General features: G+C 40.8%; 1 protein-coding gene and 1 long non-coding RNA gene across 2 annotated transcripts; both read left to right on the plus strand.

Annotated features, from left to right (window-relative positions):
- Nucleotides 1–3,740: 3,740 nt before the first annotated feature.
- LOC105905195 (polycystic kidney disease 1 like 1) lies at nt 3,741–22,739 on the plus strand. Its single transcript, XM_042710228.1, has 43 exons — nt 3,741–3,991; nt 4,076–4,315; nt 4,495–4,627; nt 4,783–4,986; nt 5,222–5,403; nt 6,215–6,418; nt 6,766–7,209; nt 8,679–8,899; nt 9,059–9,136; nt 9,357–9,499; nt 9,655–9,775; nt 9,889–10,012; nt 10,120–10,312; nt 10,765–10,836; nt 11,719–11,778; nt 12,454–12,605; nt 12,738–12,838; nt 12,967–13,162; nt 13,470–13,553; nt 13,664–13,871; nt 14,355–14,461; nt 14,861–15,077; nt 15,735–15,908; nt 16,264–16,374; nt 16,942–17,011; nt 17,101–17,201; nt 17,277–17,439; nt 17,526–17,643; nt 17,746–17,830; nt 18,066–18,242; nt 18,451–18,569; nt 18,759–18,869; nt 18,977–19,100; nt 19,216–19,299; nt 19,550–19,662; nt 19,863–20,097; nt 20,342–20,446; nt 20,547–20,687; nt 20,796–20,930; nt 21,366–21,596; nt 21,718–21,879; nt 22,039–22,191; nt 22,452–22,739. The coding sequence occupies exons 1-43, from the start codon at nt 3,741–3,743 to the stop codon at nt 22,545–22,547; spliced, it is 6,543 nt and encodes a 2,180-aa protein (XP_042566162.1). The 3' UTR covers nt 22,548–22,739.
- On the plus strand, nt 10,415–11,826 carry LOC122133660. Its single transcript, XR_006152933.1, has 3 exons — nt 10,415–10,570; nt 10,765–11,636; nt 11,719–11,826. It is a non-coding gene; the product is annotated as an uncharacterized LOC122133660 (long non-coding RNA).
- Nucleotides 22,740–23,064: the final 325 nt, after the last annotated feature.

A 23,064-nucleotide genomic window follows, 5' to 3' on the forward strand; every position in this document is an offset into this window, starting at 1 on the left:
GAGTAGCTACATTATTTGAAGCTAAACGGGTTTAAAGTCTCGACAGGTTGCTGTAGGCTATGAAGGTAACCAGAGGTATTATATTCCTATGAGTTATTGTAGGTATGTCTTTGTGTAAAACTTTGTCGTTAAAATAATTCATATTAATCCCACATACAAGATTCTTGCATTACCCACTGGATGTAATAAGTTATCTGTTAACTGACAGAATGGTAACACCCAGTGCGTTCTCAAGATAAAATAGCAGAGGTTAGCAGTAGGGGGCGCTGAATATTTGCTCACCTGGCCACCGTCTGCGTCATTGTGTGCATTTTGCTAAAACAATTAGTTTCTCGACGCAAGCTCATTCAGACAGTGGCCCAATCATTTACCAAACGACACATTCCCTCTCAGCAACAGACCTTTAAGTGTAACTCTGAAAGATATCTTTTTCTGCACTTTTGTCGTCCACTTTGCCTTTGGGCTTCTCTGACCCAAACCATTGTCAATCCACTTCTCATCCCATCCATCACAGTGAAATGCCAAAGCGATCCCTTTTCGACAACCCTCAACACAGGGAGGGATTTCGCAGAGCCGCCAGCTTCCTTCTCTGGAATTCACCCGTTGGCTGGGTCAGCACTTGCTATGCTTGACTGGGTCGCTAACACCCTGCTCAGATCCCCAGCCCCGTACTTCCATTTCTCACACAGCCTGACGCTGTCCCTTTGATTGGTGACTTTGAAGTTAACAGAGAAATCAAATACTAAAACAACCTTGACAAGCCATCATTCAGCTTCCGTCGACAGCTCAACAATGGCTTGTGGTTTTCAGCGTTTTCTAATACATTCGTTCTGCAGGCCTCTTCAGCTGTTATACATGCCCACAGATCTGTGGTGCACGGTCATTATGAAATTATTGTAATGATAAGGATTTTAAAGGTTAACCACTGAGTAATTAGGGAGAAAAGGAAAACAAAGAAAAAACTGAAAAAAACCAACATATTTGAGCCTTTACAACAAGTTGCAGCAGTCTGACATGTCAAAGTGCACTATAGATGCATTTAGTAGCATATAGTTAAATGATAATAAAAACTACAATTAAAGGGAAAAATCGTTTGAGTGAATTACTGAGAGGTTATAGGTTATAGGTTATATATTCATGAATTCAATTATCTAAAAGAAATGTGGACAAAAAATAGCTGTATAAATAATGTAGTTCTTCCAACAAAGGCACACATAGTTCTTCAAAGCTATATCCTCCGATTTAAACCAATGCAATTCATTAACAGTGAATTCTCATATGCATGTGCTGTTCTGTAAAATCCGTCTTTGAGATTGGGGACTTATGTATAGAGTGGGAGAAGATATCCAGGGAAACGCAATTCAGCGGTCCACTTTCACCGCTGCGTCTCACAGTCAACAACAGCAACACAGTCAGGAAGGATGTGCAGGCCACATCCTTAACGGGACGGTGTGTGCCATTAATTCAGTGTAAAATGTTCAGAATGCAGAAAGATTCAAATTATAAAATCAGTACACTGATGTGCAAGATTCATGAATTAGGCTATTCGCCCTCAGAAGCCCATGTTGCAGTGAGCTTTATGTTAAGCACACTTAAAGAGCGCATAGGCCTGCGAGTAGCCTAATTTTGATATTTGATTGTCTTATTTAGAATTTGTATCATTTACAGTAATTTTTTCATTCGAGAACAAATCCCGTGTTTTTGGCCTCTCAGTTGCCACTGGGCTACCACTTCAAAGGTCATCAGGTTCGTAGCACCAGTGAGTTGCGAGAAACCATTATATCCACTTATCCGACAGGAAGTCGTGGAACAATAGTGGAATAATCTTCGCACATTGTCTTCATTTCTGAGTATCCTCTTGACTACTACGTGTTATTCCCGGCTTCCAAACTGGTAGGCTAATAGGATCTACCATGTAGGCTATCAGGTTAGGTAGGGGATACCAGGATCAGTTTGAACACTTTTTGCTTTGCGTTGCAAAAAATCGACAGAATACTTTCATTTTAACAGAGGCTATGCAACATACACGTATCCTCTCTATATTTACTTTAATTTAAGCACATGTTCTTTACGTTTTCTCTAGTTCACATATAAATGCAGTAAGTGCCATTGGGGACAACGTGGCCGATGACAATTGTAACATGCCAGTTTGAAGGGGTAAAGTAAAATTTACAGCCATGCAGTATTCAACTCAAAATAGTGGTGGCTAAGGGTTTTCTGCCAGTTGTAGTCTTTACAACGTTTGTTTTCAAAATCTCAGTCAGGTAGTCCCTTACAAACTATAAGGGTAGGCTACCACTTGCGCAGCTCACACCCTGCTGTCAGTAGTCTAAATTCTACATATCCCTCGATACACTTCTTATTTTTTCAGTACGTATCCATCTGTCAGAAATATTTTGTAGCCCAGGTAAAACCGCGTTGGCATTCATAATTAAACCTATTGTGCTTATCATACCTGACCAGCTTCATTTGCATGGCAAAGTGGATAGACTATTTCACTTGCTAGCTACGCTTGCTGGTTACAACACATGGTAACATAAGGTACCTACGTAATGCCTGTTACAATTGTCCCCAGCCAACCTCTCCTAATATTTGACAAGATAACTGGAATCTTTGCTAATAATTATACTGGCATCTAGATCGCACATCACTGATCACAACCACCTGTTACTCGTCTTCCTATCAAAAAGCATCAATCATGCGCATAACTTAAAAGTACCAAAGTTGCCTCACAAACTCCTTCTGTCTATAACTTTTGACAGAGATTGAAGCCCAAACTGAAATTGTGATCGTAGGATGCTGATGCATCACACGTTATCTGTGAGTTTTATCGGATTACGCTTGACACGAGTTGCAAAATTAAGGGTGTTACAACTGACCCTGTGTAACAACTGTACCTGGTCTCTCCAACGATGTTTTAGGTTGTTTATTTCAGTATCAGCAAATTGATTTAAAGAGGTTCCATATCAAAATGCAGTCGATGTTTCTTCTCTCGTATGCGATCAAATACATCTGAAATCACACAGTTAACTCAGTATAGGCTATGTAGCCTATTCCCAAACCAAGCGGGGCAGTGTCATTCACTGGCAAAGAATGCATAATCTAATTTCTCACCTGACTTCGAAATTCTCATTCACTGTATCTAAGGGACAAAAGAAGGGACAACACAGCTCCTCTGTTATAAGAAAGGACGTTAACTGATCAATGTCCTACAGCTTACGCCAGCAAAATGCGTCTTTGGTTTATTTTCGGAATATTTGCAGTATTTGTAACAGGAGACAGCTCAAAGATGGGTGAGTAGGTCAGCTTCAGGGCACGCACACTCTCGTAAGGCGAAACGTGTTTTCTTGGTTTTGCCTACACGACAAGTAAGGCATCAAAGTGACGAATAGCATATGCTTAAAAACAATAACCCTCTTCCCATTTCAGGTTGACAATCTTTCATTTAAAATTGTCTTGAACTCAGACATGATAACAAGATACCAAACATAGGACATTTACAATATATGACATGAAACAGATTTATATGATGTGTTAAAAAAAAGAAAGTTGTGTTAAATCAAGGTCTGTCTGTCCTATCACATATTTCACTTTGCTGATGTGTAGGCCCTGTAGGGTATCACCAGTTGAAGAAAGCAGGAGAGCACAATGTCTATATGACTGCCCAGAGCACGGCAGGGAGTGCTCACATCAGCACTTTCCTTCATGTCCTCTCTAGGATTCACCATAAGTATGAAGACATGGCTGTGTGCAGTCAGTTATCTATGCAGTCTGCATTCTCCTCATGTCATTTTTTTTTTTACCTTTCACCTCCTCATTTAGCTGTCCGGATCTACACTCAGAAGCAGGTCTATGCCACAGACACAGACATAACTTTCCTGGCAGTGACCGAAGAGCCTGGCCCTCTTGAGTTCCTATGGGATTTTGGGGACAGACGACCTGTCAGAACAACCTCCAAAGCCATTACCCAAAAATTCCACAATCCTAAAAGGTTACTTCTCAGTACTTACAGCATTTTCTGTAATTCCATGTCCATCATTCTTGACAATTGAATTGTGTCTTTTTGCATTATCAGGTACGATGTTACTGTGAGAGCACTCTGTAGTAAAGCCTCTACAGTTTCAGATGTCTATACGGTGATTGTCCAGAGGGAAGTTAAACCCAACAAGCTTCAGTTTCAGTCCTCAGTTCTTATAAATACAGCTGTGGACTTCAAATGCAGAATAAGTGCTGGGACTGATGTTACTTATCTCTGGAGCTTTGGTGATGGGACCACACGACTTGGGCAGACAACTGAACAGCATGTGTTCGACAGGTGGGTTCTTGCCTTGACCATTTAGTGTGTCATGATGACCTGTCATTACCCGTTACGTCATGATATAATACATCATGTGATGTAATGTGATTTAAGCTATTATATATATATATATATATATATATTATTATTATATATATTAAATCATACCATACCGTTTTCCCTTTCATCTTCTCCAGACTAGGAGAGTTTGAGTTAAAGGTGACCGTGCACAACCTGGTGAGCTCTGCCTCTCTGACTGGGCACATATTTGTTACCGATCAGCCCTGTCGGCCCCCTCCTGTGAAGAACATGGGGCCAAATAAAATACAGGTATATGTCCTGCCGCAGCTGAAGCATTGTTTTTAACAAGAATCTGTTCTAGGCGTAGAGATGATGGACTTCATATTTAAACCTGTCAACATACATGGGCATGTGCACTGAATAGAACATCAAACAGTTTCTGAGGGTTTTTCTGCTCACACCAGGTGCAGCGCTATCAGCCAGTGAGTCTGGGGGTGACCTATGAGGCAGCGATCGAGTGCAACATGTCCCGGGGTCTGCAGTACAGATGGGTGGTCTACGGCTCCAACGGGAGGGAAATTCAGATCGCTCCAGTTGAAACCCACAGGCAAAACGTCGAGCTTCCAGCTTACTTCCTTCATCACGGCATTTACAGAATCGTAGCCAAGGTAACTGACGCTACTACAGATTCAGACACTTACTACTATTAAAAATGTATAAACATCATCATCATCATCATTATTATTATATTGTTGTTGTTGTTGTTGTGAATAGTTATAGGATTTTCCACTGGAGCAATCTGTATTAACTGACTTATCATGATAATACACCAGTGGGCACCTTGAGGTGGAAAATAATTTCCGCCTCTTGCCTCACCTGATCTCCTGCTCTTGCTCTGTGTAGGTTCAGATAATTGGAAGTGTCGTGTACAGTAATTATACTGTATGTGTGGAGGTGGTGCCCAGCCTCCCCATTAGTATCATTCATGGAGCCACAAACCTTTTCATCAGTCGTCATGACAACACCATAATCGCCCTGAATGGAGAGCAATCACATGACCCTGATTTCCCTCAGAGTCCAGTAAGGTAAAACAGCATTGCAGCCACACTGACACCAACAGCACTGCCGTCATAGTGAAAACAATAAGCAGTCCAGTTACATGTTTTTTTAACATATCTGCTGTAAATAGTTAGCCTGACGATGTCATACTCATAATTCTAGTCAGAATATGAGTCTGATATCGCTCCATTGGGCTGTGATTATGGGGCGTGTTTCAACCGAACCAGGAGAAAAAATGCCTCTTCGCTCAATTGGTTACCTACAACCAATCAGAACAATGTAGTATGTGACCAGGGCCAGCTGATAAATTAAACTTTTACCGGATCCCGTAGGAAGGAAGGCAAAAACATCTTTTCGATTGACAAATGCCTTGATTGCGTTTCTTTGTTCCTCTTTCAAAATTAATGCACTGTCAATGTCTAAATGGACTCGAATCTATACATTTCAGCTCTCCAGCGGCAGCCATGTTTGTTGTAAACGAATTCAAACCAAGCGCCTTTTTGTGACGTGGTTGGTTACGTTACTGTTGATCATCTGTCCATCATCGTATAAAGCCCGCCTTGACAATTTGATTGGTACGGCAATGTCTGTCCGCAGATAATTTCTCCTCAATGGAGTAATGCCAGACCGAACTTCCCAACCAAAAAATGTGTGGGCGGGGCTAAGTTCGGTCTGGTATCCAGGCTAGTAAATAGTCATTTTTAGCCCAAGAATCAACATGATATCTCGTTCTTTTTTCTACTTCTTAGGATTTTCTTTTAAATTATTTTATTTTCATGTAAATTATTATCATGTAACTTACATATTTATAGCTTGAGGATTTGTTTTGTTTTTCAGCTACAGTTGGCACTGCAAACCGGTGAGCAGAAAAGAAGGGCCATGCTTTAAGGAGTATGTCCCTGCATCACTCCCAGAGCTGGTCTTCCCAGTGACTGATGTGAATACTGAATTTGACCAGTTTAAATTCACACTGACTGTGCGAAGTGGAGGCTCTTCATCCTCGTCTGAGATGTTTGTCTCTATCACACCCAACATCATGAGGTAGGATGTGATGTCAAATGTGTGCCATGTGTCCTTTGAAATTTTCCTCCTTCCATATTTCTTCAAAATGAATATTTTGTTTCCCTCAGGAATCTTCAAATTAACTGTGACCACTGTAAGGGAAATACAGTGAACTGGAATGAGCGTTTTTTAGCTGAGGCGTTTTTTGAGAAAAAGACCGTTGTTCCAGAGGATGTTCTTTTTTCTTGGAAACTGTACATAGTGAATGGCACCAATAAAGTCATCAATGAAGGTGAGAGGAATACTAATCAGCTTTGAAATAGAAACCATTTTGGGTTAAACATCTTATTTTTGTTCCCGTCCCTCTCCCTAGTGCCATTCTGCAGTTCTGTGGATCAAGGCACACCTGCAAAAATCATTGCAAGTCCAAATTTCACTCAAGGACCGCTGGAGATGGATGAGGGAACATCGTCCCCATATGAACTCAATGTACCAGGCTCCTCATCTCCATCAGCTGAAAGCATTCAAATGATCACTATCTACTCTTCCTCCGATTCTCTACCTGAGTCAGCGAACATGCAGGACTACCAAGCCCCTGATGCCAAACAATCACATTCCACCAGCAGTATTGGCGCACGCGTGCCCGCTGCTGGAATGCCACCCCAGGGGACGCCTTGGCACTCACCCCCGCCTCCCTTCCCACTGGGGGGCTACGACGAGGGTGGAACCCTGGTGAGCTGGCGCAGACGGGGGAGAAGAGCAGAGCCTGAGGAAGCACAGACGCCACCTTCAGACCACATTGATGAAGTGCGCAGTGATTCAGGTGATGTGTGGGATGTGATTCAGGCAGAGGGAGCTATGTCTGGCATGCGGTGTAGACATGTGGCTTTTCTTATGAACTAATAACAGAGGGAGTGATGGATTTCTATTAAGTGATATTTGACATACAGTGTCACATAGGTCCATAATACAGGTTCAGAGAGGGAAAAGAATCCAAGAATTCAGTGTTTCAATTCAACACAAAAAAGGAAAAATAAAATAAAATAAAAAAATGTGTTATTAAAAAATGAAAATGTATTGAGCAGATGTAGAAAAGCCTGCGGTGGTATTTTTGTTGCAGTGCAGTCAATTATTCCATAGTGACAGGGTTTAAGATGACCTAGTCTTCCATCCCTTTACAATGCTTTTACTGAACATGCCAGTGAGTGTACTAATGATGTTTGCATTGATGTTCATATAGATGAAGCTTCAGATATACATCTGATTAGTGTGACTGATTCACACCTCTCTGGGTTCCCTGTGATGGATGGAGATGCAGGCAGTGGTCTTCCAGCTGAAAGTGACACTGACCTGCCTTTGACCCCAGAGCATGATGGCACTGGTGGAGTTACAGGTGACTACAGAGACGCCGCTTATTCATTTAGAGCTACAATGGGAACATTATCTAACCCTAGTGTGTATATTAAGTCCCTTATGTTATTAAATATAAATATCCAATTGATAAACAATGATGTGTGTGTAGAGTGCGTTGCGATTGAAAAGATTTAAAGGATTTTAAAGATTTAGCTAAACCAATGAAATGTAATTTGGCCCTCAGATCTATTTTGGACTGGAGCCAGTGAATATCCTGAGGCAGGGGAAACATCGAGCAGTTATTTTTATCTCGAAGGTGATTTCCTTTTAGTCTTGGTTTTATGTGTGTCATGTGATTTCCTTTTAGACTTGGTTTTATGTGTGTCATGTGTGATTATGTTTCATGTGATGCACTGACAGTCTAAACGCCTGCATTTCAGACTATGATCTCCCTTTCACTGGAATCGAAGAAGGGGACTCTGAAACATCTGCAGGAAGACCAACAGGTTACATTACATTACATTACATTACATTACATTACAACAGGTATCACAAATACATGAAGACCAACAGGTATCACAAATGATGTCAGAGGATGGCCAACACAATTTCAAAATCCAACCAGAAGGGCACTCTGCAAAGGCCGAATTCCGTATCTTGCTACGTTAGTGAAAGTAAACTAAATTTGTGGATCAGCCCTACGATTCAGATCCGCATCATATTTTATTGGGTTCTTCCTTGGCCCATGCTTCACCTTTCCACCAAGTCTTGAAAATCGGGCCAGTAGTTGTTGTGTAATCCTTCTTACACACAGACAAACAAACAAACAAACAAACCGACTGAAAACATAACCTCCTCAACGGAGGTAACCACTACACAAATGATCATCACCAGTCACTTAAAGGTATTTACTTTAACCTAGCAAGCTGCTGTTTGAATTCCTCAGCATGCCTAATATATATGTCTCCCCTCTACTGTTTATGTTCTTAGGCATGGGTTCAAGTTGGAATAATGGAGGCAGAGACCTTGTGTCTGAGCCCGACCATCCAGAGGAGAGCTTCTTGATGGACTCAAAGAGCCCTAGTCTGCTGGTAGCAGAGAAAACGCTGTTAGACCTGGGGAGAGATCTTATTGACCCTGGGCTCTTTGGGTCTTACACATTAACAGGTAAGATGTGAGATGGTTGCATAGCAACCATTTTTAAATTACACTCACAAGGGACGCAAAGGTCCCACAATTTCTGCTTGTATAGTAGTGTGTAGTATAGTGTCATGTACTTGAATGTTGGTATATTTTTGATGAGGTGCTGTCTGCGATTTCCATCAGGAATTTCTTCATCAGTCATCACACTGAAACCTTACTCCCTGAGACCAAACAGCCTCTACATGCTAGCAGCGACTGCAAGTAAGACCTGTTGGAAAATCCAGTCAAGATCAGTTGTCAAGCTTTTATCAGAAAACGTTTTGAAAAATTGAAAAATTAGAAATGCTCTTTTTTTTGCCTTAACAACTGTAAAGGAATATCCAGAGATTAAACATATGGGATCTTTCTCATTGTCGTTGTCATTCATTTTCACCGTACATTCAGAGGATTCAGTGTTCCTTTGTTTCTCCTCGGCTGTCAGGTGAGCTGCAGACAGTAGTGGGGAAATCCCAGCTGTTCTTCTCCACACACAGCGCCCCTGAGGGAATGGCATGTCTGATCCAACCCAGTAAAGGCTTTGAGATCCGCACCGACTTCAGTGTGTTCTGCGCGTCTGGAAAAGAGGTGCGGCACTTTGATGTCATCTTTTTTAACATTTTGAAGTGTATGCTGAAATGGCTCAACAACTGAAAAAAAACCTGAACATTTATTTAGATTGCATTTGTTGAGATATGTTACTTATATTACAATTGTTCTTTTCTGTATTTTCCATATAACAGGACCTACTTTATCAGTACAGCTATAGAGTTGGCAAGAGCCCCCCTGTAGTTTTGTATGAGGGTCGAGACTTCCAACATTACTTCCACCTGCCATCTGGAGGTCAAGAAAATGACTATAAAGGTATTATGATCATTTCAAAAGTATCACAGTATCCAGTTATTTTCAGTTCAATAGTAATTGGGAATGCAATGATTTCAACCACAAACCACTTTCCTTGTCTGTGCTCCTTACAGTCACCATCTATACTGTGATAGAAAACAAATATGGAGCTACAACTAAACCGTGCTCAGCTACCGTAAAGGTTCTCCCCAGTTTCCAGAGAAACACACCCCTGTCGCACACCCCAGAGGAGGACCTGTAAGATGATATGAACTCATGAGGAATCATTTGAATGATCTAGTGGCAGACTGATGCCATCGTTTTTCCTAGCACACATTCCTGACGTTTCCCCTTGGTGCTCACAGGCTCATCTACAGCACACAGAACCTCACCAGGCTTATAGAGATGGGGAACATCAGAGACATCCATAACTACATCTCCCTCCTGAAGGGAGTTCTCAGCAGGTTAAGTCAGGACCCAGCCTCCTTGCACAAGTTGCTGGTTGCCACCCACAATGCTCTTGTGTCTGCACTCTGCCAGCTAACTGTCAGGGACGAGGTAAGATCTCGCTCCATGACCTTTGAACTGTAAACCAGTAAATAGGATCCATTTCCCCTAAACTAGAGCAGTACATGTTTGTGTCTGTGCTTGTCTGTGTATTTATGTGGTGGTGTCATAGCAATGCTGACCTGTGCTGTACATGGGGATCTTTTTTTCTTTTATATGATGGATGCTGTAACAGGTCATTTTGTTCAACAGAAATCACTGTCTGATAACATTAACATCTTGAGCGATCTCATGAAAGTCACTGGCCAAGTAAGTGATGTATTGGGTTTGGTTGCTTGGTTCCCTGGACATACAGTCTTCTCTATGACTGGACTTGGTCACTGTTGCGATTTACTAACTATATGATAAGATTTCATGCAAGATTTCTGCTTTGCTAAATGATTCCTCCAAGTACCGTTTGAAGTTCCATGACATCTAACATGAACGTCTGTTTTTTGTCTCAGGTGACTTTACACAGTGCCAAGCTGGTTGTCAAGCACATTCAGGACATATCTGCCCTGTTTCCAAAAGAGTCTGTATCTGGAGTTTTCCATTCATTGAAGAAGCATGTTCTTCATGCGTTTGTTACTGTTCTGTCTCATAACTTAAAAGCCTTGCATCAGTTCTCCAAGGAAGGCATTCATCTCACCTCGGACATCCTTCACACAGTCACAGATCTGTCACTGGTAAGGCTAACTGGCTCAAGATTCTAAAATCAGATTCTAAACTCTGACAAATCAATATGCCTATGCTACAGAATGTTCTATTTTTTCATTTTTTGTTTTAAATCTCAAGCTAACAAGAGGAATTGTACTCTAGACACAGAGAGAAAAATAATGGCAGACTAGCCCGTCTAACCTTTAGTAGCTCAGGAGGAATAATCCTTGCCCTTCCATTTCCAGGTTATGTGAAAGCAAATTGAACAGGTTTATTAGGTTAATTCACATTGAATGTCAGGTCGACTGCTATGAGTATCTCTCATATCATGGACTCCTTCGCTCAATGCAGTCCATGTGGAGTAGTGCTTTTCATCTTTCATCCTTCATTGTATTTCATCCTTCATCATACCTAATTGAATCTTTTTGGAACACAGAAACACATCACATTAAGCAGATCTTCTGAGTGCTTCCTGAATACCAGCATCCTGGAAGTAAAAACATGGAGATATGGACAGTTCCCTACCAATGGCTTCAGTATAGGCCCAGTTGCATTTAACCATCCTGCGGGAATGGACACTTTCATCGGCAGTTTCAGGGGTGGATCGAAACCCTGTGTAATATTTCAGCTCCGATACTTTAAACTGAATCCATATTACTGGGGCAAAACACCAGTGCAGGTGAGAAATCAGATTGTCAAATTATTTTGACAGAATCACTGTATCAGGGCAATGTTTGATTTGGTTTGCTGTTTTCTTGCAGCTGACCAGAGATGTTGCTGACATGAGCCTGTACAACTGCACCACCTGGAGGAAGATAAGAGTACAGCACTTGGAGTCACCATTGTCTATTGAGTTCCAGAGAAAGCCAAGCAATGTATGGGATGCGCCTTCTTTCAACTACTATAATGTGTAATACTTTTGACTGCATACCTTCATAAATGGAAAAGCTTTCCTGAGACAATAATGTGCAGAGGAGACAGCTGTGATTTCTCACAATCCTCCTTTCCTTTGCATGGTTGTAATTATCAGCATTTTTCAGAGAGGTGGAAATTAAACTGCGCATACATATGTGTGACATAGCAGGCTACTTTTTATATATATATATATTTAAACACAAACAGATGACTGATTTTAGGTAACTGTTATTAGAACCCCACATTAAGGTTCCTCACAAAAGGTGCAATCGCTGGAATCTAAATAATCGACTGGATTTAATGTTTCTCAGTATTAATTCACTCTGGAGATCCTTATGTGAACTAATGTGATGAGAAATCTTATTTAAGAGATTTTTTGATGTTGAGGATAATACATTTGTGAAAATGAATTTTAAGCACTTAAAAGAATTCCTTTGAATTATTCATGAATCATTCAAAATAATTCAAAGCATGTTCATTTGAACAAATTCTTTAAGGAAAACTAAATATTTAAAATGTGAAATGGTCCCAGAATAATGAATACAAATATATAATAAAATCCCACTTCCTCTCCTGAGCAGACTCCCCGTGCTTCAGAGTTCACACTCCAGCGCAGTGTGGGGAACGTCCACCGGTTCAACGTGACCCCAGAGCTGCTCCACCAGGCCGTTCGGGTGACGGTGGTGTTCCGACGCCCCACTAACCACACATTTCCCATCATGCTCCTCATCAGGTCTCCCACAGCTTTGCCTGCTTATCTGTTTTAATAACTATCACATTAGAGAGTTTTTAGACAGATATAGTTAGAAAACTAGATTTTTTCCGATTTATTAAATGTCTAAAGGTGTTATTTTTCCCTAACTAGAATGTCAGAGAAACCTACCCCTGTTTTATACAACATAAAGAAGATCCATCGCTGGGACGGAAACACAGTTCACATCTTCCTCCCTTCATCTTACCTGCATGGTTTGCATTGCTTTGGATCTTTCTAGCATTAACCAATCTTACCACTGATCATAAATAATACTGAAAGAAATCCAGAACATTTCACACATCTGTTCAGTGTTTTTATGTTCGGATGGTTACATGTGCAGGTGTTGGCACCAGCTACATGATGATCCTGAATGCAGATTTTGAAAAAGCATCCAGGAATAAGTACATCGCTCAGGCTGTGGACTACACATTAAACATTGAGTCAATCCACTGTCTCTCCTGGGAGGGAGGGAGAGAATGGACACAGAGGGGCTGCGGACCTCAGCCTGGCTCATCCCCCTTTAGCATCAACTGCAGGTACCACACAACGTCGGTCAATCTTGATGCGATGGTCTTGAACAGATTGATAGAGTAGATGTTTTAAAAAGGAAACATTGTGGGTTTTCTTTTGGTAATGACGGATTTTATTCTCAAGATACAATTTAGATTTGTGAGAGACAACTGCTCCCTTCCTCAGTCGTCTGGTCCTTGATGGTCCCCAAGGGCCCTTTGGAAAGAACTGCATCTGTGATAGCAATCTGCCTGTCCTCTTTAACTGTTTAAATTCAATTTGGCTAATTTCATTTTGAATTTTGATTTTGACAATTGATAAATCCCTTTTCAGCTGCAGCCACCTCTCCACATTTGCAGTGGCATACCAAGCCGTTCACAGCCACATTGATTTTGTTGATGTGTCTCGGTACATCGAGTAAGCCAAGCCAGTTCTCATCTTCTGAACAAACAATACATGCATACACTTGACAGCATTTCTTAAACACTCTTGCTGTCTGTCTGACTATCTATTTTGCAATTCTGCAGGCCCTTCAGTAATCTTACCCTGTGCTGGGTGATCGCACTGTCCCTGCTATCCTACACTCTGATCGCCGTCGTCTGTAACCGTGCCGATGGCTATTGTGAAGCCAGTAAGGGCCCTTACTTACTACCAGACTGCAAGCCACTAGACCAGCAGCTGTACTCTGTCACCATCGACACAGGCCTGCGCTCCCGAGCCAACATGACAGCCAAGGTATTGTTCGTGTCCGTCCCTAAAGACATGCAAATGGCAGCCTGCTGGGCCAGATGTTGGCTGCATACTTTATCAGCGAGGCGGAGTCTGTGGTCGTGCCAGCCGGCTCCAATCAGTCTCTCTACACACATTTGACATTGTTTGGATAATTGTTAAATTGTTAGCGATGGGTTTTTAAATAAGCCTATTTGTAGAATTGGGTATTTGTATTTTATGGCCTAAGTGTTTGTTCACTGTGGATTTTTATTGTTATACTGTCACTTGTCTGTGTATGTGTACTGTTAGAATTTGTGAGTAATGAAGGTTTAGTATTAATGTACTTCTAAGCATTTAATATATTTAATGTGTGTAACCTGAGCATTTATGTACACAGGGTAAACATCTAAGTAAACATGGGTTTTTCTGTGTACTATTGATTACTGTGGTTTTATCACCGTGATGGTTTTAGTGCATTAACAGTATTATGGAATCTGTAAATGTCAGGTTTACCTTGTGCTGTGTGGTGAAGAGGGGCTGTCTGAGACCAAAGAACTTTACATCCCAGAGAGGACGCTCTTCACAAGGAACTCCCAAAACACCTTTATTCTGAGGTACCGTTACGTTACATGACCTCTCATTTTAAAAGTTAGAAGTTTATCATGGATGTAACCTATAGAACTCAGCAAACCCAAAGCTTGACTTAGGTATCAACAGTTTTGAGGAATTGTTGGAGAGTGAAAAGAAAATGCCCTTTGAGGATGGCAGAGCTCTTGAGTCTTTTGAGTTTAGTGTAGCCTACAGATGGTCTTTGGCAAGTAACTGGCTTCACAACACAACACATCTCTATATGAACCCCACACACAAAACCATCATTTATCCCAGGCTTGCGTTCTGGATTTCTAGATCCATCTGTTTGGGATCCAGTGCATTTACATCAAAAAGATCATTTTTCTGCATTAAAGGCGACTAGGATTATTATTCATTCAGTGCGTCCACAACCCCTCTGACAGTACGGCAGAAAGCCTGGGGCCCATCTGGATGGTGCATCTCTGGCACAATAACGGAGGCCCGTCACCCAGCTGGTACGTCAGCCACGTGCTGGTGAGGGATCTGCAGAGTCGGAGCAGCTGGTTCTTCCTTGGGGAGCGCTGGTTGGCCGTCGACGAGGATGATGGGAAGGTGGAGAGGAAACTCATGGTCTGCAAACAAGGACTCGGGTTTGGAAAGGTAGCAACTTTTTACTGGGGTATAATTCTTTACACAGTACATTTTATATATGTGTGTGTGTGTGTGTGTGTGTGTCTGTGTGTGTGTGTGTGTGTGTGTGTGTGTGTGTGTGTGTGTGTGTGTGTGGGAGGGATGTGTTGTAAGCAGATATAAACTATGAGGAGAGTGCTGGACTACTAGAGAGAATATTGTACATGTAAAAATATACAGTAATTTGTTAGTACATTGTATTTTAATAAAATCAATAAAAACAGGCAATTTCTACTGATGGTATATCAAGTGCTATCACTAATTAGCAGTTAATTGCATATTAATTGGTAAAAATAAGTTTAGTCAAAAGTGATATTTCATAGAGTGTTTTATCTTAATTATGCTATATATTTTCTGTGTTTTGGGTTTAAAAATGTCAATATAGTCTTTCTGAAATCTTGAGGAAATGGAACACAACACACTTTACCATTTATACAAATATTCTGCGAGCAACAAATTGGTTTTAATGAACCTTAATGGAATCAAACTGGTTTGTGCAACAGACAATAAATCACTGAATCATATCACAAATGATCGATTAAGGCATTTCAAATATGCCATATACCTTCTGTCATTATGAGCAAACATATCTGTTCTATCCTGTATATCTCTGTGTGTTCTGGCCAGCTCCTCTATATGAAGCTGACCGAGTACCTGGAGGACTTCCACCCTTGGCTCTCCGTCTACAGCTGCCCTCCTCACAGCACATTCACTCGTGTCCAGCGCCTGACCGTGTGCCTGCTGTTTCAGCTGGGCTACACGTGTGCCAGCGCCGTCCTAATTCACACTCAGCACGGGCCAGTGAGCAAACATCTACATTTACATCTACATTTACATCTACATTTACATTTACATAGTCAGAAAGAGATTTGAGTGCGTTCACAGTAATGGGCCTCCTCGAGTCAGCAGCAGTGCCTTTGCTTTGACAATGATATGTCATCTGAGTTAAAGGAGATTTTTATATGTATTTATTTTATTTATAATTCTAAAAAAGGTACATTTATCTGCCTGTTTGACTTATCACAGTTACCTTTACCTTACAGTTACAGTAGCTATTACTTATTACCTTTTCACACTTTTCTTTCTCTATTTCTTTCTAATGGATTTACGAATGCTTGTTTGTATTCTATATTTATTTGCTGGTGGGGTCTAGCAGCACTCTTTAGAGCAGGGGCTGATTGACGTATCCATGGCGACGGGGCTCCTGAGCGCTGTGTCCGTGCTGCCTGTGGGGTGTCTGATCTCTCTGCTGTTCCGTCTCGGACAGGTCAGCGTTCACACCATGACCGTCCGTCATCTGTCCATCACAACTAACCTCATGCGTTTCTCATACTGACTCACATAAAAAAATCACAGTCCTTTTCAGTGTTTTGTGTGAACAAATCAAAATGTCATGTTAACCGAATTCTTTTTTTGGTTTTGTTTGGTTGGTTGGTTTGGTTGGTTGACCACTAAAGTTTAGCCGGCAAACCCTATGCTTTACTCTAGAAATAATTGCGAAATAATTGCGAATAAACCACTTGTGAAACCCACACGCATCTGTTAGACTTGTATTCTAATACAGGATTCAAAACCAGTTGACAGTTTTTGACAGTTTTTTTTGTTCACTCAACCACTTCCTCATCCCTAATGTTCTAAATTTGCTGTAAGTCTTAGACTTGACAGACACAACATGTCTCATGCCTGCATCTCACAGCAGCACTTTCAGATATATTTTTCCCAATACCAAATCTGCTACCATAACCACAGCCATCAATGTTTATTTATGTCAACAGTGAGCAAATCTTTTTTTTTTCATGAGCTTCAGATTATTAATGCTCTTGATTTTCAGCAGACACACAAGAAGAGTTCACCTAGAACTTTGATCAAAGATTGGTCAGTGTCTGACATCAGCTCTGTTGAAGGTACATATTGAATATTTGCTTTTGATGATGTTGATATTTAGAAAAAAAGAGATAGAAATAGCCTTGAAACTTTTCTCTGGTCTTGACAGGTTATCGAGATGCCCTCGTTTTCAGTGAGGGTTTTTGTAAGCACCAGATATCACATGGCAATCAGTTTCTGGGTCAAGAGGCTTGGAGCAACAGATATGAGGTTAGACATAACAAATTTCACAGATAATGATGAAACATCTCTTGAATACGATTTTAAAGATTGTGTGTCTCTCAGGGGCACGATGTGGGTTGGCGTGGATATACTGCAGCTTCCGTACATTCCCACAAGAGGGCGCCAGGAACACCTGATTCCATCGCGATAAGCTTTGATGGAAGCAAGGTGTCTAGTGAGAACTTCAAAGACAGCCAGCACTGCCTTCAAAGCAGCCCCCCTTCGGGTAGTAGACAATTTATCTACTTTGAAAGCACATGTACAGATGAATGAAGATGTTTCTCATTCCTTTTGTTTGTTTGTTTTTCTCAGGAAAAGGCTTTTCCCCTCAGCAATTACCTTTGCCAGGATGGTGTTTTTATGTGACCTGGTCCACGTGCTTGTGTCTTTGTACTACCTTTGCAGTACTGACAGGAGTGCTGGGTGTGAAGTGGGTTCTTTTTTTTTAAAGGAGTCAACCATGATATTTGAGAGATGCAGAAATGACAGTTCTTGTGTAAAATGGTTTCTCCCTACTTTCTCTCCCTCTTAGATTCAGTCCCACCACGAGTCTAATGTGGATGTATTCTCTGTTCTTCTCATTCATTGCCTGTGCCTTTGTTCTCCACCCAACTCTGGTAAATTTTTAATTCGCCTTAATGTTGAAAACAAAAAAACCTCTTACTGTCTATAACTGACATCAGTTGGTTTCATTTTTTTAGCCATTTTGTTTTTCATTTTAGGCTGGATTTGAAGAATCTTGAACTCTAAACTCTGTGTTGAAAACATTGGAAATTTTACTTGTGATGTCTTCACTGTCTCTGTGCTTTACTGTCTTCACATACCGCTGTCTTCCTTTACTTTATGACGCAGATCTTCGTGATGGCTGTCGTTGTATCTTTTTGGTACACTGACAGAAGGGATTTTTACGATGCCTCAAGTCAGACTCAGTCTACAGTGAAAGCATGTAAATACTGGATACGAAACGGAAGGTCCTCAGTGCTCAATCTTCATAACCAGCCTGTGGCCAGATCCACATACTTTGACCTGGTATGACCCCCCTCCCCTATGCCTTTGCCACAGTACTGATTCAGTGATATAATTTAATACTTTTATATTTACTTGTAAAGTTAGTATTGAAAATATAACAGTCCTATATCCCATAATAAGTCTGATGCTATATAATTACTATACTCATTACTCACTATATAAGTACTATATTAATTGTCCGAGTGTCCGTTGTCTGTTTGACTGACAGGTTGTAAGAGCTCGTCAGAGGGCTCGATACCTGCGTCTCGTGCGTCCTCCTAGTCCAGATCTGCTGAGACACGCTTCCAAGCGGCTGAGGAAAAACACACTCATGCACAAATTCCTCAGGTCACTGCCTCACCTCATCTCACTATATCAATAATTCCATAGCGTCTCATTATATCAATAATTAATGAAACTCAAGCAAAGAGTCTGAAGTCCTACGTGAAGGAATCTACCTATTCTCTAGCTAAATTGAAGATTGTTAGTGTGGAAGTGCTATTAAAGTCTTGCAATTATCTCTGTTTGAATTCACAGTGAGATGTCTCTCTACCTCATCACGTTAGTCCTACTATCCTTTGTGGCGATTGGAAAATCCTGCAGCAATGAGTATCAGTTGAATCAAGCCATCAAGACTCAGTTCAGAAGGTACAAGAGCAAGTCCAAAATGTAATTTCACTGAAAGATGTATGTTGTCTGTACTCACACATTGAACCAATATTCTGTTGCTCTGTGTTTCATACATTAAAATGCAGGGGCCCATATAAACATTTTGAAAGTATAAGAAACCAGGAGGACTGGTGGAACTGGACATCAGGAATCCTGTTGGAGGGGTTGTATAATGATACCTGGAGCAACAACGCCTCAAGAAAAAACAGAGTAAAACATGGCTTACCTTTTGAGAGTTCACTCCTACACATACAGTATGCTTCATCTAGTGTGTTTTTGAAAGTGGTGATCAATCTCTGACGCTGATTTCTTTTTTTTTTTGTAGTGGCAGAGTGTTGGGGACGCAAGCATCCTCATTGGTGAACCGATTCTTAAAAAAACAGAAGTAGACAGAAACTCACCATGTCAGGTACATTATTATACACATGACCGATCCTCACGGTATGAACCTGAAGCAAGCCATGTAAAAAAGTGACTGCTTTCCTACTTTTCTACCAATAGGGGGCACTTTGTTATCTATTAATTGTTTCTTTTAAGTTGCAAGATTGTCTTGGTTGTTGTAGGCAAAATAAGTTGTTGTAGGGACTGTTTGTTGTTGGAATGCACAGGCTTTCATAGTATCCCTTTTGCATGGTGGTAAACCCTCTTTCTTCCATCAGGGTATATATCCAAAGTGGGGAGAGTTTGTTATGACTATAAACAGTCAAAGACTGTGTGGGAAGCCCAAATGTTACGACAGGCCATGGAGGACTGTTAGCCTTGGACAAACACGGTCAGAAAATAACGATATTACAATTTTACTATCAGAGTAAAAGAGAGTGTGAAAAGAATTGTACACATAATCTTTGAGGTGAAGGATGAATTATAAACTTGAAATGCATTTTTTTTTTACAAGATTTCTACCTTTCTTCCTAAACATGTCTGAATTTACTCAAACTATTGTCGTTACTAACTACACCCTGGCTTGTTTAGGTCGGTAGCTCAGGCCACTCTGAAGGATCTTAAAGCCACAGAATGGCTTGATCAGCACACGTGTGCAGTGGCGGCTCAGTTCACCCTGTACAACCCACCCAGTAACCTGTTCAGCACAGTCACCCTGCTGGCTGAGTGGCGCTCCACGGGAGGCCTGTGGCCCAGTGCCGCGGTTGACTCCGCCAGGCTGGTCCTGCCCACGGGTGCCCTTGACTGTGGCACGCTGACCACAGAGGTGAGCTTCTGAAAGGTTATCTTATCTAATCTCTCCCCGGTCAAATGTGTTTGGCACAGTCCTATTTTTGTGAGCTGGGAGTATTTGTTTTCTTAACCCATTTTCCTTTGAACAATTTCATTAATGGAATAAACTAAGTTAATGGTGGGCTTTGAAAATGTATATTCAAGTGTATATTTGAACCATTTGTTGTGCTAAAATCAGTTGAATGGTTTTATTCAGTTTCACGCTTTCTTGTTAACAGTTCCTCTGCTTCATCCTTGTGATGGCTCAACTGATTTTCCAAATATGGCTCATCTGTCAGAATGGGCTGCTCTCTTCTTGTCAAGACATAAGACGTTGGCTCGAGGTGAGATGGTGCTCTCTGAGATCAGATTCTTTGAGAGGATATTTCCCGCTCATGGGTCATTTCCATTGTAAACATCTCTCATTGTTTTTCTCATCTACAGGGAACCATAATTATGACCAGCATTCTATACTATGTCTGTATTGCTCACCACTTCATACTAAAGTCAGAAAAATACGACCAGATGTTGAGGGAGGACTTCAGAGTATTTGTTGATTTGGAAACCATCACATTTTGGGAGCAGGTGGGAGAAAAAAATGAAGGGATCTCACAGAGGTGTAGTGGTGAAGCCTCCTTACTCGTCATTATGGTGGTGTAATGATGTCTTTCCCGGTTTTGTGTTCATTTACAGCTTACTGTATCCCTCCATGGAGTCATGTTGTTTCTCTTCCTGCTCAAAAGCATATTTGTTCTACAGAGGAATAAAACCATGTGTTTGCCTGTGCAAGCTTTGAGGACTTTACTCTCCAACCTTATCTGGCCAATGGTAAATTACTTTAAAAGTTGAAAAATACAATAATATATTGTAAGGTATTATTCATATGCCACGCATATCAACCCCTACACCATATATTTGATCTAGTTGCATTTACATGTATTCATTTAGCAGATCTACATTTTCTTCAGTATGTGTTTTCCCAATCAAACTATGTGTTTTCCCAATCAAACTATGTGTGCTCCCTGAGTATTGGATCTGGGTGTTGTTTGCCCCTTGCTCTTGATCATTCCTAGTCAAATGATTATGCTTAAAACAGAAAGTAGTCAGTAAGGATATATAGCCTACTTCACCGTGATATCTTAAATATTCCTGTGGTATTCACTTCAGTGCTTTTCATTCGTATTATATGTGGCACATAAACTCAATATTCACTTCAATGCTTTTAATTCATGTGATGTGTGGCACATAAACTCCCTATTTCAGATGGCAGGAGTCCTCCTCATAGTGGGCCTGTCTTCCATGGGCAGCCTTCTTTTCCACCACTCCTCACTCGCCTACAGCAGTCTTTTCAGTTCTTTTAAGACTGTGGTGGTGTACAGTATTGGACCCAGAAGGCTGAAGAATTGGTTTGAATCGAAGTGCTCCAGCTGTATCTCTGGCCTTCTCTTCCTCGGGGCTTTGATTTGTGTCATCAACGTGGCTTGGACTGCACTGGTATGTTCATCAAGACTGTGACCAACATTTTTTTTAGAACTTATACATCATTTAATCAGTCATGTGTTTCTAAACTTCACAGCAAATTAAGACATTTTTGTACATGTCTTTATATTTACAGGTAAAGGGACTGATAACCTCACTTGTGAAAATGACAAAGAGAACCACAAGGAAAAGACAACTTTTTACTATCTCTGAGCTCGGAGACTACATAAAAAATAAGATATTTGTTTTTGTTGGCAAGAGTAGGACAAACTGGACAGAAGATCACTATTCTGTAAATGTAGGTTGCCTTTTTATTAGTCCTACTTGATAACAAGACATCCATCACTTTCACATTTTAAAACTGTATCATATAAGTTGTTACACTCTCTCTGCACAAATACAAGTCCATGGCATATTTCCAGATAGGCTATTAACCTTTTTATTTCGCTGTTTACAGAGCTTCTGTTTGGAGGAGTTTGAGGACCTTGTGGATGAGCTTTTGTTCAAACTCAATGCCTTCTCCAATAGCCTTCACCACACCTTACCCAATAAAGACTCAGGGTTTAAGAGCCCCTTGCAATCTGAACGGAGCTGTTACCTTGAATCAGAGGTAACTATATGCAAAATGAACCATTCGTCTTTTACGAAATTGTTCCCGAAGTGGGTCTTTGTTGTGTATAGTTGAATATAAAGTATAAGTATTTTGTAGTTCTTACAAAATGGTATTGCCTCTAGATTTTGTAATGGCAAGTGTGTGACGTTTCTGAGTGATTCTAGTATTTCCACAGCCCTCTTGTGCGATATAATTATATTTTTTAAATATTGATTTTATGAACACATCCTTATGGATTATTCTGAACCTGTTTGCAGGTCTCACTGCAGGACATAGACTACCCACTCACAGAGGACTTAATGATGTCTCCAGTAACCTTATCCAGCCTGACAAATGAAGGAGTGGTCAGATGAGCACTTTATTTGGGAATGGTGTACAACAACAGGAGATGGACTGATGTTAAAAAATTGTGTTCTTTGTCATACAGCAACGTGCAGTGACTTGTTGGATCAATGACAACTTTCATGCCTAAATAACATAGCGGTAGCTCACTTTGGAAGAATCCTTGTTTTGCTGTTATGAATAAACTTTCATGCTTCACTTTATAATCGATTTGTTGACAAGCCTTAGTGGTGTGCTCTTAGTCTTAGGCAGGTATCTTAATATATAATGTATGTTCATTAGAGCATTTGTGGTAGGCAAAATCACTTTAACTTGAAGTTTTTCTTTTGCCGAGGAGAAGGGCCGTCTGTCATTCTCTCGAAAAGAGTAATACAAAGTTTCAACAAATGCCTCTTCATGTTAACACAGTCGTGAAAGGGAGAGTGGGGGAGCAAAGACTGAAAGCTTGTTTGCTAAAGTTGATAAAGTACATGCTTTTCCTGTTTCTTCCCTGTCTTTTTATTTTAGCCTACGTTCTCCATACCCAAT

This window comes from Clupea harengus, chromosome 17 (assembly GCF_900700415.2).
Source record: "Clupea harengus chromosome 17, Ch_v2.0.2, whole genome shotgun sequence".
Classification (NCBI taxonomy): domain Eukaryota; kingdom Metazoa; phylum Chordata; class Actinopteri; order Clupeiformes; family Clupeidae; genus Clupea; species Clupea harengus.